This window comes from Aspergillus welwitschiae (assembly GCF_003344945.1).
Source record: "Aspergillus welwitschiae strain CBS 139.54b unplaced genomic scaffold BDQ94scaffold_30, whole genome shotgun sequence".
NCBI lineage: Eukaryota > Fungi > Ascomycota > Eurotiomycetes > Eurotiales > Aspergillaceae > Aspergillus > Aspergillus welwitschiae.
This window is the reverse complement of record NW_020798724.1, coordinates 76,688-90,539: the sequence shown is the minus strand read 5'-3', so window position 1 is coordinate 90,539 and position 13,852 is coordinate 76,688. Positions and strand designations below refer to the sequence as shown.

At 50.7% G+C, this 13,852-nt stretch overlaps 3 protein-coding genes across 3 annotated transcripts; 1 reads left to right on the top strand and 2 right to left on the bottom strand.

Moving 5' to 3' along the window:
* Positions 1 to 585: 585 nt before the first annotated feature.
* BDQ94DRAFT_173010 (uncharacterized protein) lies at positions 586 to 7,399 on the bottom strand (the record flags this gene model as incomplete). Its single annotated transcript, XM_026772075.1, has 4 exons — positions 586 to 1,383; positions 1,431 to 6,265; positions 6,326 to 6,612; positions 6,687 to 7,399. 4 exons carry the CDS (start codon positions 7,397 to 7,399, stop codon positions 586 to 588), a joined length of 6,633 nt encoding a protein of 2,210 aa, XP_026623336.1.
* A 686-nt stretch (positions 7,400 to 8,085) lies between these two features.
* On the top strand, positions 8,086 to 10,257 carry BDQ94DRAFT_173009 (DUF341 family oxidoreductase; the record flags this gene model as incomplete). The annotated part of the gene is made up of 8 exons (XM_026772074.1): positions 8,086 to 8,127; positions 8,177 to 8,195; positions 8,265 to 8,786; positions 8,858 to 8,964; positions 9,366 to 9,384; positions 9,440 to 9,523; positions 9,586 to 10,023; positions 10,091 to 10,257. The coding sequence occupies 8 exons, from the start codon at positions 8,086 to 8,088 to the stop codon at positions 10,255 to 10,257; spliced, it is 1,398 nt and encodes a 465-aa protein (XP_026623335.1).
* A 1,927-nt stretch (positions 10,258 to 12,184) lies between these two features.
* On the bottom strand, positions 12,185 to 13,576 carry BDQ94DRAFT_148826 (EGFR-like transmembrane domain-containing protein). Its single transcript, XM_026767261.1, has 4 exons — positions 13,117 to 13,576; positions 12,899 to 13,040; positions 12,662 to 12,822; positions 12,185 to 12,602 (listed from the first exon to the last, which is right to left on the bottom strand). Exons 1-4 carry the CDS (start codon positions 13,277 to 13,279, stop codon positions 12,247 to 12,249), a joined length of 822 nt encoding a protein of 273 aa, XP_026623334.1. The 5' UTR covers positions 13,280 to 13,576; the 3' UTR covers positions 12,185 to 12,246.
* Between the last annotated feature and the right edge of the window lie 276 nt (positions 13,577 to 13,852).

The window sequence follows — 13,852 nt, the reverse complement described above, 5'->3', positions numbered from 1 at the left end:
TGCTGCGGGCTGGACCTTGGCTCTGAGGGTTTATCTATCCACAGGCAACTGGATAGGATCCCCGCATCGGCCACAACTTGTCCAGTATGTGGCTGTTACAGCATATGCCCCAACCAATTCTTCATCATTTACATTTTCAATAGCTTTTGGTACACGATTCTATCTTATTTGGTTCATTCCAACCGGCCTAATCTATATCCCTGATCGCCGTACTCGGGTGACGCTAGCGATGCTGGCTCACGGTCTCTTATTTATTCATCCGGGACTTCGTATGCTTGAAGTCACACATGGATGTACGCCGACCTTGATGTAGTAAAATGAAGTTCTCGTACCAAATTTCAAATTCAGTTACAGTATACCATATGTTAAATGTCCTGCCTCTTTTTCGAGCCAAAACCTATGTAAAAATTCGATCAACGTCACTACATACTAGCGGACTAGGGTATAATTTCTTCAGTGGCGGTTACACCCCCAAAGTTCAGCAATACAAGAGCTATATGCTTTCACAACAGATCTTTCTAGTAGTACCAATAGGTTTCATATTATACAATTCATGAACTAAAGCTAATATCATACAAGCAGTGATTACATCCCCGACTTACCCACAATAAGCTCAGCCACCGCTCCTAACGAACCCGTAGACAGAAGCTCCAACACCTGCACATTAGCCCTTGCCTCGCGTGCAATCCAACTCCGAATCTCAATAGCAACCAGCGAGTCGAGACCCAGCGCAGATACAGAAAGCGATGGCTCGATGTCCTCCTGGTTCAAGACCAGTACCTGAGCCAGCTTGGCCGCCAAAGCCACGTAGCAGATCCGCACTTTCTCTTCCTTGGAGGCTGCGTGGGCGATCTGCACGTGCAGCGGTAGGGAAACCTCATCGTCGGCTGCCTCTCCATTACCCTTGAGGGACTTAGGAGTGAGGAGATCAAATTTGGCGTCTTGCGGCCAGAGGGGCTCTCGCGTCGAAGACGCCAGCCCAATGATTGCCTGATGGGCCAGGTCGCCCGTCACAGCCGCGGCCAGCAGCGCCAACACTTCCGCCTCGGTCATGCCCTCTGTGCCAATGGTGCGCAGGACCTCTGCCCGGCGCGCGGAGTCTACTGAGGCGAGGTAGCCTGCATCCCTTACCGCCGTCAGGGCGAGGCTTGTGCCGGGGAGACCTTGGCTACGGCGCCACTCCATGAAGCCGTCTAGGAAGACATTTGCGGCGGCATAGGCTGCTTGTCCTTTGTTACCGATCACACCGGAGACAGAAGAGAGTGCGATGAAGAAGTCAAGATGGTGGGGTTTGAGGGCGTCGTGGAGGTTCCAGGCTCCTGAGACCTTGCTGTCCGTCACAGCCTGGAAATCCGCGAGCTGCATGTTCTCGAAGAGGGTATCCTAGGAGATGTCAGCAGAAGAAAGTGGGCATAGAAAGGGAGCCTTACCCGAAGAACCATTGCACCATGGACAACGCCGCGGATTGGCGGAAGGTCGGCCAAGTCCTTCAGCATGGCGTCGACGGACGTGCGATTACTCACGTCACAAGCCTTCACGACTACTTTTGTGCCGCTCGGATGCAGAGCATCCATTAATGTCTGTACGGGGGTGTCTACAACGGCGCGTCGGGACGCAAGCACAATATTGCGAGCGCCCTTCTGTGCCATCCACCTCGCTATGCTTCGACCAAGACCACCGGTACCCCCAATAACGATGTAGGTAGCGTCAGCTCTGAGAATGTCATCGCGCGTCTTAGCGACCACAGCTTTGACCTGATCGCCTTCTCTCGGCACGACGACAGTTTTACCCATCGCCTTTCCGCTCTGCAAGGCACGGAAGGCGGCCTCGATCTCAGCCATGGGGCAGACGGTAAGAGGGAAGACGGAGTGAATGAAGCCCTGGGCCAGAAGCCAGGAAACCTTGTCCAGCAGCTGATGCATTAACCTAGGCTTGAAGGCCGCGACCTTGGTAAGGTCAACCGAGTGGAATGAGAGGTTGCGCTCGAAAGGCAGCATGTCTAGGCGCGTATTTTTGGTGATGTCCGCTTTTCCAATCTCGATGAATCGGCCAAAGGGCGCGAGGCACTCCCAGCTTTCGCGGAGGAGATCCCCAGCAAGGGAGTTGAGTACGATGTCGACACCGCCGCCTGTGAGCTCGCGAAGGCTGCGGCCAAAGGACGCATCACGACTGTAGAAGATGTGGTCTGCACGGAGACCGTACTTTGTGATAAGGAGCTCTTTCTTCTCAGCGCTTCCAACGGTCGCGTAGATGTCGGCCGAGGCGATCTGGGCCAGCATGATGGCAGCCTGGCCGACACCACCGGCGGCGGCGTGGATGAGAACCTTCTCGCCGACTCCGTGTTGGAGGCGAGCTAGCTCGTAGAGGGCGTAATATGCGGTACAGAAGATGACGGGAATGCTGGCGGCAACTTCGAATGAAAGGTTCTTGGGGATGGCAGTCGCGCTGGTTGCCTTGCAGCGGGCAAAGGTAGAGTATGCGCCAAGGGGCAGAGCCATGACACGCTCGCCAACCATCAGATTGGTAACCTTTTTGCCAACGGATGAGACGACACCACTGCACTCGATACCAACGTACGGCTGGACGAGTTGTCCCATGGCGACCGCAACATCCTTGAAGTTAAGACCAGTGGCATGGACCTCAATTTCGATTTCATCATCCGCCAGGGCCTGGACATGGTCGTCTGTAAAGTACATGGTATCGAGAGCGCCGTGATTTCCAATTTCAAGCTTGAAGCGGCGGCCTGGCTGAGCGAATGGCTGAGGTTCGAGGGTGAGATCGTCACTGGTCTCCTTTCTCACGAAGGTGTTGAGGGCGTTATCGTCCATGATACGGGGGACCATAAGCTGGCCATTTTGGGTCTTGAACTCAAAGTCAGTACAGGGTTTGACAGACCCATCGGCTGGCCAAAGAGCCTTTATAGCGGCCAAAATAGGGCCAGCCGGCTTTCCCAGATCCTCAGCGCCCAGTCCAAGGGTGGCAATATGGGCAGCGGTTTCGGAGCGCAAGCTACGGACAAGACCAACGATCATCTGAAAGTCAGGCGTGTCATTGCGGTAAACCCAAATCAGATTTGTAGAGTTGAGAAGGAGATTCTGTATGTTTGTAAAGTCTGCCTCATCAAGGTCACGCAGAGTCTTGGTTCCGGTCTGCAGGATGATAACATGCTGGCGCTTCTGCTTCGTGTCGACCTCACTCAGCGACGAAATCGAGGTCGACCATCGGATGGCTTCGGTAGAGATGACCTCCTGTACTTGCTCAGCTGCAAGTACACACTCGCCAAATCTGACAACTAAGAGTTCGTCTTGGGATTTGTGATGGTGACAATAAATTCCATGCCGGTGTCCGTTGGTATGTTCAATGACGTGGGAATTCGTATGGCCATTGGATCCCTTCGCCTCAGTCACCTCTTCAACAGTCTCTGCTTCGACCTCAGTCCAGGGCTTCCATTGTAGCTGATAGCATAGGTCGTGGGCCACCTTATTATCGCATCCAGCATCGTCGATTGGGGTCATTACCAACCCCTCCATGTTGATCAACACCTCACTAGAGTCTGCAGGAGTAATCCACAAGTCGAACTTGGTGGGCTCCGGCGTGCCCCTGCCAGAAGTTCGCATACACCAGGCCGGAAGTTTGGGACCGATCGAAGCAATGTTTCCATCGATGACAAGATCCTCGATAAGGGTAGGGACGTGCAGAGTGTCCAGCTCCATCCGACCCTTACCAAGAATTGGCCAGGTCAGATGCAGGAGAGCATCTAAAAGCGTGGGGTGGATGACAACGGGAGCTTCGTAGCTCTTTGGCATGAATGACTGAGTATCGCGAGGATTCAGGTTTGCCCGCGAGTGATGAGGCCCAGAGAGGCAGTTCTCAACTCCCTGAAAGGCTACGCCATAGCCGGCGCCGACATCGGTGAGGACCCTGTACATATTCTCGACATCAATCTCGTATGTCGCCGCGCCCATCACCTCACTGGTCTTCCTCCGAAAGATCTCCTCCTCCACCTCCACACAGTTTGCGACCGGATTTTGCTTTCGGTTCTTTCTGTTGGGGCGAGCTCTTACAAGACCCGTGCAATGATCAATCCAATTCCGCTTGGAATTCCAAGAGCAAATGCGGAATTCATCCCAGGCATTGGAGGTGCCACGCGTGCCTTCAACATGAGACCGAAGGGTAATGGTAATCTCGGTATCGAGGTCGTCAGTGAGGACCAGGGCAGTGCCCACGCTCACTTCGCGTAGTTCAAACTGCAGCTCGGCGGCTACCGTACCGGACTTCTCTGCTCGTGTCCGAGCGGCCTCAATGGCCATACTGATGTAACCAGCAATTGGATACACAATCATGTCCTGCATCTTATGGTCGCGGAGCCAAGGGATATCGTCGAGGCGAACAATATTCCTCCATGTCGGCTCCAGGTCATTGGAGTAGAATGCTTCGGTGCCCAAAATGTCGTTCCTCTGTCCATCGCGGAATCGCTGCTTCTCGCTGATACGGGAGCGGTGCCAGAATACTGTATCATGTTGCCACGGGTACCTCGGTAGATCATCGAGGACATTGCAAGTCCCAGTGCCACTGCAGGGGAAGTTGATCTCATTAATGTTGAGAGACCCACCACGCACGTAAACGGCGCCCGCAGCGTCGAGGATTGATTGGGAAGGGTCGACCTTCCGGACTACCGTCGGGGCATATCCAACTTCAGAGGCAACCGATGTGCCCAGGGCTTTGAGGGTATCGAGTATTGGGCCCTTGAGAGCAGAATGAGGTCCAACCTCCAACATAATATTGGGTCTGTTTCCCGCACAGCACATTTTTTCGAGAGCATGAGCAAATCGCACCGGTGATGTCAAGTTCTGGACCCAATAGCCAGGGCCAAGATCTGTAGGCTTGCATATGTCACCGACTACGGAAGAGAAAAAGGTAGCAGTGGCAGTTGTCGAGGGCTGTACTGATGCAATGGAGGACAAATATGCCTCACTGACCTTCGTCATGTGGTTGGAGTGGTAAGCCACATCGATCATCAGGCGACGGTTGAAGATCTTCCTCTCTTCAAGAATCCCCTGTAGCTCCTCAATGGCCGGGACATCACCAGAAATGGTGACACTGGAGGGACTGTTGATGCAGGCCACGGTGACGTATCCAGAAGAGATGGTTTTCATCATTGGTTGGATGGCCTCGACGCTGGTCCCGACGGCCATCATGGTACCCTTGAGATCCGGGTAAGTGCTTCTCAACAACTCAGTCATCTGGCCACGGCGGTATGCAAGTGTCATGGCACCCTCCAGGTCGAATATTCCAGCTGCATATGCTGCAGCGATTTCACCAGAACTATGGCCAACTACTGAGGCTGGCTGGATACCCCAGGAGCGAAGCAAGTCTACAAGGGCAATCTGCAGCGCAGAGCAGGCTGGTTGACTAATGTAGGGGGCATTGATTCTTGATCTTTCAGCATCTTGCTGCAACTCTGCGCAAAGTGAGAAGTCTGCACCCAATTTTTCCGACAGGTATTTGTCGGCGCGGTGGACCGCGGCTGCAAAAACGGGGTATTCATCCATAAGGGGTATACCCATCTGAGCCCACTGGGCTCCCTGCCCAGTGAAAACAAATGAAACAGAAGGCCCGTCGCCTCCAATAGCGCGGGCTGGGTTGATCTTCATCTGCGCCAGTTGGACACCGGCATCGTCGAGCGATGTGGCGGACAGTGCAATTCGGAATGGCAGGTGCGACCGTTTGCTTCCAACGGTGTAAGCGAAGTTACTGAACAAGGCGTTTTCGAAGACCTCGGGACGTTGCTCGAAGTAGATGCAATAATCCTTGCACCTGGTGCGAAGGGCCTCTCGGTCGTGTGCGGAGATTAACAGCAAACGGCGCTTACTCTCCTTATCCTTCATACCGGTCTCTTCTTCCTTTGATACCTGCGAAGGGGCCTTCCGCAAAACGACGTGTGCGTTGGTGCCACCAAAGCCATAATTGGAAACACTGATGTACTTTTTGCCACGGGGCCAAGGGCGTGTCCCGTTGGCAACCTTCATATGCCACTCTGCGAATGGGATCTTAGGGTTGGGCTTTTTGTAGCCGGCATTTGGAAGAACGAGTTCTCTCTCGAGCATCATGGCGGACTTAATGACTGATATAATGCCACTGACACCTTCTAGATGTCCAACGTTGGTCTTGACCGATCCAACATAGAGCGGATTTCTCGCCGTGCGCCCCTGTCCAAATACTGCCTGAATTGCCGTCGCTTCAATTGGGTCCCCGACTGCGGTTCCTACAAGATATAAACGTCAGCCTAGGATCCTAGTGAGGGATGATCTCGGGTGTCTACAACCTGTGCCGTGAGCTTCAACAAAGCCACAGTCTGCCGGGTTCAGGTTTGCTTCCTCGTACACCCGTCGAATCAATTCTTCTTGAGCTACGCCATTGGGACAAGTAATGCCCCTAGTCTTGCCGTCTTGGTTGACACCTGAGTGGGCAATAACAGCCCGGATGGGATCACGATCGCGCAGCGCTGCAGAAAGGCTTTTAAGCATAATCATGCCTGCGCCTTCACCCCGCGCGAAGCCAGAATTCCCTCTCTCTTCGAAAGCAAATGTTTTCCCTTCATCGTTGAGCAATCTGTTCAGATTTCGCGGTCAATAAATGCCGGGACATCACGATCTATCATCGAATATTAAGAAATAGTTACTCACTGCTGCATCGACATCGTAATGGAGTTGTCGGGGGTCAGAAGTAAATGGCAACCACCGACAAGCGCTTCGGTAGATTCTCCGCTCCGCAGACTCTGCACAGCAGAGTGCAATGCCACGAGAGAAGACGAACAAGCAGTATCAACAGTCAAACTAGGCCCCTTCAGGTCGAACATATAGGAGATTCGGTTGGACTGGAGCGCAGGGTATCCTCCCGTCCCCTGGAACATGGGAGTCGTCTCTGTATCGCGGATGTTGTTGATCTCGTAGTCGGCAAAATTTGCCCCAATGAAGACACCGATGCGACGCCCGGTCATGTATTCCCGAGAAATTCCGGCGCTCTCCATGGCTTCATAGGCACATTCTAGCAGGAAGCGCTGCTGTGGATCCATAGAGATGGCCTCCTGGGCACTAACGTTGAAAAATGGAGCATCAAATCGCGAAACATCATCCAGGAAATAGCCACCAGCCTGGTTACTGGTGCCCGGTTTTGAAGCATTCGGATGATAGAAAGCCTCTGCGGACCAGCGGTCCTTGGGGATGGGCGTCCAGCCGCTTCGCCCTCTTGTGCAGAGCTCCCATAAATCACTGGGGGAGGAGACTTGGCCGGGAAGTCGACATGAGTACCCAATGATCGCAATGGGCTCCAGCGCCGGTGATTCGACCGCAGACTGTGACCTATTCATGTCTGCTGTCGTGTCACTCGTTGGGGACATGATGGTTGTAACGAGTGAAAAGTGACAGAGGGATTGGGCTACTGGCAGATTGTGAAGGAGTTGATGCAAAAAGCAGAGAGGGGGCGCGCGAAACAAGCAAATATGCAAGGGATGTAATACTAGGGAGAGGATGGAGGCCGTGCCATGCTGACAGGAACACTGCGAGGCACGGCCCTCAATCACAGCTGATCAGTGAAAGCATTGCATAAAGTTTCTGGCGGCTGTGAGGAACACGCAGGCCCCTAGGCCTACTCAAGGGCCATGGACGGTGGCGTAGACAGCGGTGGTAACATGACACCATCCAGGAATTCGAACTTGAAGCCAACGGCACGCAGCGAATGACCTCTGCATGGTCCTTTTTTGGCATTCCATGTTGTTACATGGACTTTGAATGAACTTGATTGGTTAAGTAGCCTGTTTCTTGCTTCTGTGTATATATACATTCAGAGATTCATCAACTGATCGTTTCACAATATGACGGCCTGCAGTTCGCATGGCCCTAAAGCAGTATGTAGTCAGCTTGCATACATCTCCCTAGCTACTGATGGCTTTCCTGTTAAGTTGTCAACACAGCTCCTCCACATTCCCCAGCGAGTAAATAAATAAGTTTACTGGCTCTCTGGGATTGTTCCTTTGACCTTCTTCGTCCCCTCTCTCATTGTTGCCTCTTACCCACTTATTCTGACATGCAGTTCCTCTGTCTTCACGGTGCCATTGGCAACACCGACGTGAGTGTGCACGATGGCAAACGATTTAATATAATGCTAACAAGCGCAGAATATCACTATTCAGCTGGGTACTGCCTTTTATCTACATCTAGTTGACACATCTTGTTGTGTTGTTATTAACGGGAGGTGACATACAGCGCCACTGTTGAAAGAGCTGAATACCGAGGATTCAGAAACGACCTTTCACTATCTCAATGGCCCTCTCCTAGTTCGTCCGCCCCCAGGATTTGAGGCGTATTTCGGCGTCGGACCACATTACCGGTGGATTGACGACGGTCAAAAGTCCGGAAGGTCCTCGATCGACCGCGTCCGCGACCTGCCAACCAGCGAGAGCAATGACGATGCTGTGAGAGAGGTCTTGGGGGACATCCGCTGTCATAACTACGCGGAGCTGATGGCTTATATCGAGGAAGTACTGAACAAGAACCCAGAGATTGGCGGGATGATCGCCTACAGCGAAGGAGCTGCGGCGGCTGCCACATATATCCTTGATGAACAACGCCGGCAACGCGACGATGGCCGGGAGCGCCAGATAAAGTGTGCCATGTTCGTCGGGGGCTGGCCGGCCATGAGGCGAGACACGAAGGAGTTCATCCTTGCAGATGACGGTGGCGACGAAATGATCGACATTCCCACGCTTCATGTCCTAGGGGCAAATGGTAGTGATCATTCTTCTTCTTGTTTATTTCAGCTTTTGGATTAAGATCAGCTAACTTAAATGCTCATCCAGACCCTTTTCGGTATGGCTCGGAAGCACTCTATGAGACCTGTGATCTTGACGCAGCCGAATTTTTCGATATGGGGAAAGGCCATACCCTTCCACGGTCGGGTTTGGTGGTCAGTGAATTAGCGCAGTCAATGCGAGAGTTGATCAGTAGAGCCGAGTAACCCAAGGGATAAAGTAAGGGGCTGGGAATCCGTGCTCTTATTTGAGTGTCTGCCCCTTGCATGTATATGGCCACTATGATGGGCCCGGTCGGCTGGAGAGAAACGTGTACTTTAGCTCGTGTATAAATGGATTAAATACATGCAGCACTAGAAAGTATTACATGCGTATGATGGGGGCTGTAGAATAATAATTGCACGGTCTGCCCTTTCATTGACAGACCCTATCCACTCTTTCCCGTCCACAAGAAAAATGCGGTTTTTATGCCTTCATGGCTCTATAACTAGTGCTGATGTAAGTTAATGTATTCTCTCTGAGAGAGACTGTACGTCAAACTAAGATTATGTCGCAGACTCTCAGTGCCCAGCTAGGTATCACTTGAGTGGTATTGGAGAAGCTATTAATCGCTAATTTGTATGCGATTAGGGCCGTTGCAAAAGAACCTGGCGGCCGACGATACCGCTTCATTTTATTGCGTGAATGCGCCACATGCTGCGATAGCCCCTCCAGGTGTGATATAACTTCCACCAAACAATCGGTGAATTAATTGCAGTGTGTTTAACAGCGCCCAGGACAGATAGAATACTTTGGTCCTCCGCCCCATTACCGCTGGCTTGACTACCCCGGAGTTACCGAAGGCGCCCTCTTCACAACCGTCCGCGGGGCGCGAAACACCTCCCATACTACTCCAGAAGAGGCGCTTCGATCGGTGATATCTAATGACATTGCTTGGACAAACTATTATGACCTGATGAAATACATCGATGAGACGTTAGAAAAGAATCCTGATATCGATGGCCTCGTGGGATACAGTGAAGGGGCAAGTATCGCGGCAGCATATATCTTGCGCGAACAGCAGAGGGAGCAGGAGACAGGCCGTACGCGGCGGATTAAATGCGCTGTTTTCTTGGCCGGTATTCCCCCAGTAAATTCCGAACGAGGGTTTATATTCGCCGATGAGCGAGAAGACATGATTGATCTTCCGACTGTCCATGTCGTTGGTGCTAATGGTGGGTTGGTCCTGTCATAGATGAAACTTATCGACCGCTCGCTAATAGTTCGGGTTTGCATGGATAGACCCATACAGGTTTGGCGCAGACTGCCTATACAATATCTGCGACCCTGATGCCGCTTACTTCTTTGATACTGGCAAGGGACATACTATTCCTCGTGGAGGGCCAGTCATCGATGAGTTGGGAGACACGATTCGGGAATTGATTCAGAGGACCAGGGAGGGGTTATGAGTAGATTTATATACCAACGCCCTTCGAAAATTGTCGTAATATGATTGTCATATGTCAATACTGTAGAGGTTGAATTAACCCCAATCCTCCTTGAACTCAGTATGACTAATTCTTTTCGGACTTTCTTTAAGGGAATTCAAGGTTGTTAACGCGCTGACTGCTAGTCCAAAAATAAAATATTGCGTCTTTAAGATCAGTCGACGAAGAAATCTGTCACAAGAAAGGATATAGTTAAGAGCTCTATGATATCAAGATATCTCTGAGAACAATAAAGTCTTCTGTATTAACTGAGGGGTTTTCAAAATTTACATATTGTTTAACAAAACTTTAATATGGAAGACGAAACTGAGACCGATTTAGCTAAACTATATATTATCTCAACATACTACTATTAAAGCCGTACAGAGGAGGTGATTAGTTGCGGTTATTGAGTTCAAGTTGCATCGGCTCTAATATATATTTCATGTTAGGTAAGTAGATTACAATAAAGCTTATAGTTACGTGTCCCCTCCCACCTAATACAACTACCAATTCTTTTTGTTTTTGTTTTTCTTGTTTTTTATTTATTTATTTATTTTTATTTTGTTTCCGCGACGAACTTTAGCTCATGTCACATGAGGATGGTAAATCGCAGGGACTCCCAACATACTTAGGTTATAAGACCTATCAAAGTGGCGGCTTAAATTCAGAGGTGGAGATTGTGGCCATGTGCGAGGAATGACATCGGAGTTTTAGTCCTCCGGAAAAATATGATTTTATTTCCGAGCGACTTCCAAATGAGCATGGAATATATATTCAGGAGCAAACTGCCATGTTTGCGTGGAGATAAATAAGGCGAGCAGGGAATGTCTTATCTTCTCTAATTTAGCCAATTGACCTACTGTACAAATAAGGGTTGCTACACTGTCGATCGCTGTTCATTATGAATCTAGCGCGAGCGCCATAATAGCCTCCATGAAAGAACCATTCCGATTATAGTACAGCTTGACGCACAGGGCGTTGGTCCCACACCCAATGAGCAACAAATGGAAACACAACACTCACGAGTTAGCTGTCTACAGTTAAATAGAGATAATCCATATAGGGCAAGCAAAATATTAGATTCTCAGAGAGCACGGCTAAGCATGCCTAGAACCTAGAGATGGACGTTCCCTCCACGTTATCAGCACCCAGGGCTGGAGCTCGGAGGGATTTGAAGCGTAAGCACTAGCGCGGTCTATCCATGACTCGCCCCAAAATTTTGCCTGGGCGACACAACATTTAGCGTGTAACGTGGACCTCGTGTTAATTTTACGCTCTCTGTAGACGCCCCTTATATATTGTGTCATTCTCACCGTTGTGAGTGCCCATTCGCTGAGCTGAACACCCCCTGGTCAGAACTTGCATCGATACCCTTGTTCGGTCGAAGGGCGATGGTTGTTCGCCCTCCTTTTTCTACGCAGAAACAATTCAAGTGTAAATTGCTGGGAGGATCTCTTAGCCACCCAATCACACTAAGAGTCCTACTAATTACATAGCTTATTTCGCCGTTGTTAACGGGCGTTCACGTACTTGCATGACTACAAATCAACGATACATCTGGACTGCTCAACAATCCCCAAGGTCCTGAATATATTACTGCTCTAAGTATCATTGAGTAAGGTTATACGGATATAAGCATCTTGCTACATCGCGATGGCCTGATTCTTCAGCAACAGGGTAGGAGTAGGCCGAGAAGTGATCAGAGCATACTACATGCCATTCCAACGAGACAAGTAGTTATCATGGCTGATGTAGAGCCACGGATATATAAGCACAATGTGCAGCTTGGGGCTGAAGCTGTCCATCTCAATAATAAGAGGGTGGGGTAGGTCTCAGATTTGTTAGGTGGCGTCGACCAGGATCCGAGAAAAAGCATCACACAAATGGCATTAATCCCATGCACAGGGTCTCATTATTATCATTACAATTCCTATTATTGCTATAGTAATCCTTGTTATTATCCCGGTTTCAACTCAGCTCGTATGGCCCCACCCGGGATGCGGATGAAGAGGGCATTTCGTGCACCATTCCCGTAAGGCTTTCTGTAGGCAGCTCGGAAACTGTCCGCGCGCTCGGGGAGACACTTTGGTAATCCATGGCCTGAGGGTGTCGGGTCATTCGACGGCGTAGGAAGAAGATCACCACGGCTGCAATAGCAAGAACGCCTGCTACCGCGCCGATTACGGGACCCGCAATCCACGCTTGGCTCTTCCCGGAAGAAGAGGTGGATGTTGAAGACGGTGAAGCGGTCGATGTTTGGGTCCCAGAAGCGGTTTTTGTGGCCATAGAGGTGATTGGGGCGGTTGTTGCACTGGTTGTTGAATCTATAGGTAAGACCATTAGTGAGATTTGTGTCTGTGGGACAGATGAGATTCAGGTTTACCTGAGGTTGCTGATGTGGTTGAGGTTGTCGTAGCGGGCAGCTCTCGATAGATTGTGTAGGCAGACCAAAAGTCAGCGCAGAAGAGGTTGTATGCGGATGGGGTGGCGTAGGGCTCGGATTGATAGATGGTCATGGTTTGGCATGACATGGACTCGGAACCACTAGTCAAACACAAAGTCGGGTTGTATATCAGCGACAGCCCATCTTAACGCATACATTTGATAGTTTCTAACATACCAGTCCAAGGTTTTATTGTCGACATTGTAGTAAAGTATGTTCCCACTACATGCGGTGGCCCAGGAACAGGTGACAGAAGCAGTGCAGCCGGCTGCATATTGTCCGGAGGTCGACCATGTGCCCGCATCAGTTAGGGCTTGGGCTGCAGTCAAGCATCGGGGTAAGCGACAATGTTCAGGTCAATCAAAATAGCACTGAAATAGCGAACGAGTACTGACTGGTCGTTCCAAGATACCATCCCATAAAATGTGGACTGTCTTGAATAGAAGTATTCAACGACGTTGTTGTCTGACCAAGGCTCCCCGGCAGCGAGAGCAGTATCACCCAGGAGAGTACCTGCCATGCCGCAGGGACTTTAGGTATCAAGAGTCTCCCCATCATTTCAAAGACCCGACAACTCAATTGGATCCTTGAATATCCTCGCCTCTCGTATGGAGGATGTGCTTGGGCCAAACGAAGGCTATCAAATTCAACGGGTTATTCATTTTCCAGTGCGGAGATTGCCCTTATGTAGTCGTTCCTTGCCCAACATCGGTAAAAGGCACTGCTAGTGTTCCAACCCCGACTGATGGGGCCTTAGCGCAGAGAAACCTCGCGTGGCCATGATACAGCCACACTTTAATGCTCGAGCGACTCCCGGGTATGGCATTATAACCATCCTGTGAGACTACAGGCCTCTCAGGATTTTGACTAGTCCAACTAGCGGTGGGCCGGTGCCTTTCAAGTAAATTAAGCCTCGCAACTCCCTTCTCCGGTGACACCCGGCACTAGCAAGCCTAAGGATCTTTTCGCCCTCCAATCAAGACGAACCGTTGGTGACCCTGGTGGAAGCACAAACTCAATCACTCAATTTCCCTGACTGTTAGCGCCCGCGCTAATCCATGATGGAGCGATCCTCGAACCGTGGCAATAATAGTAATCCCACCTTGTTCTTAAACAGGTGGACGCTCTCCG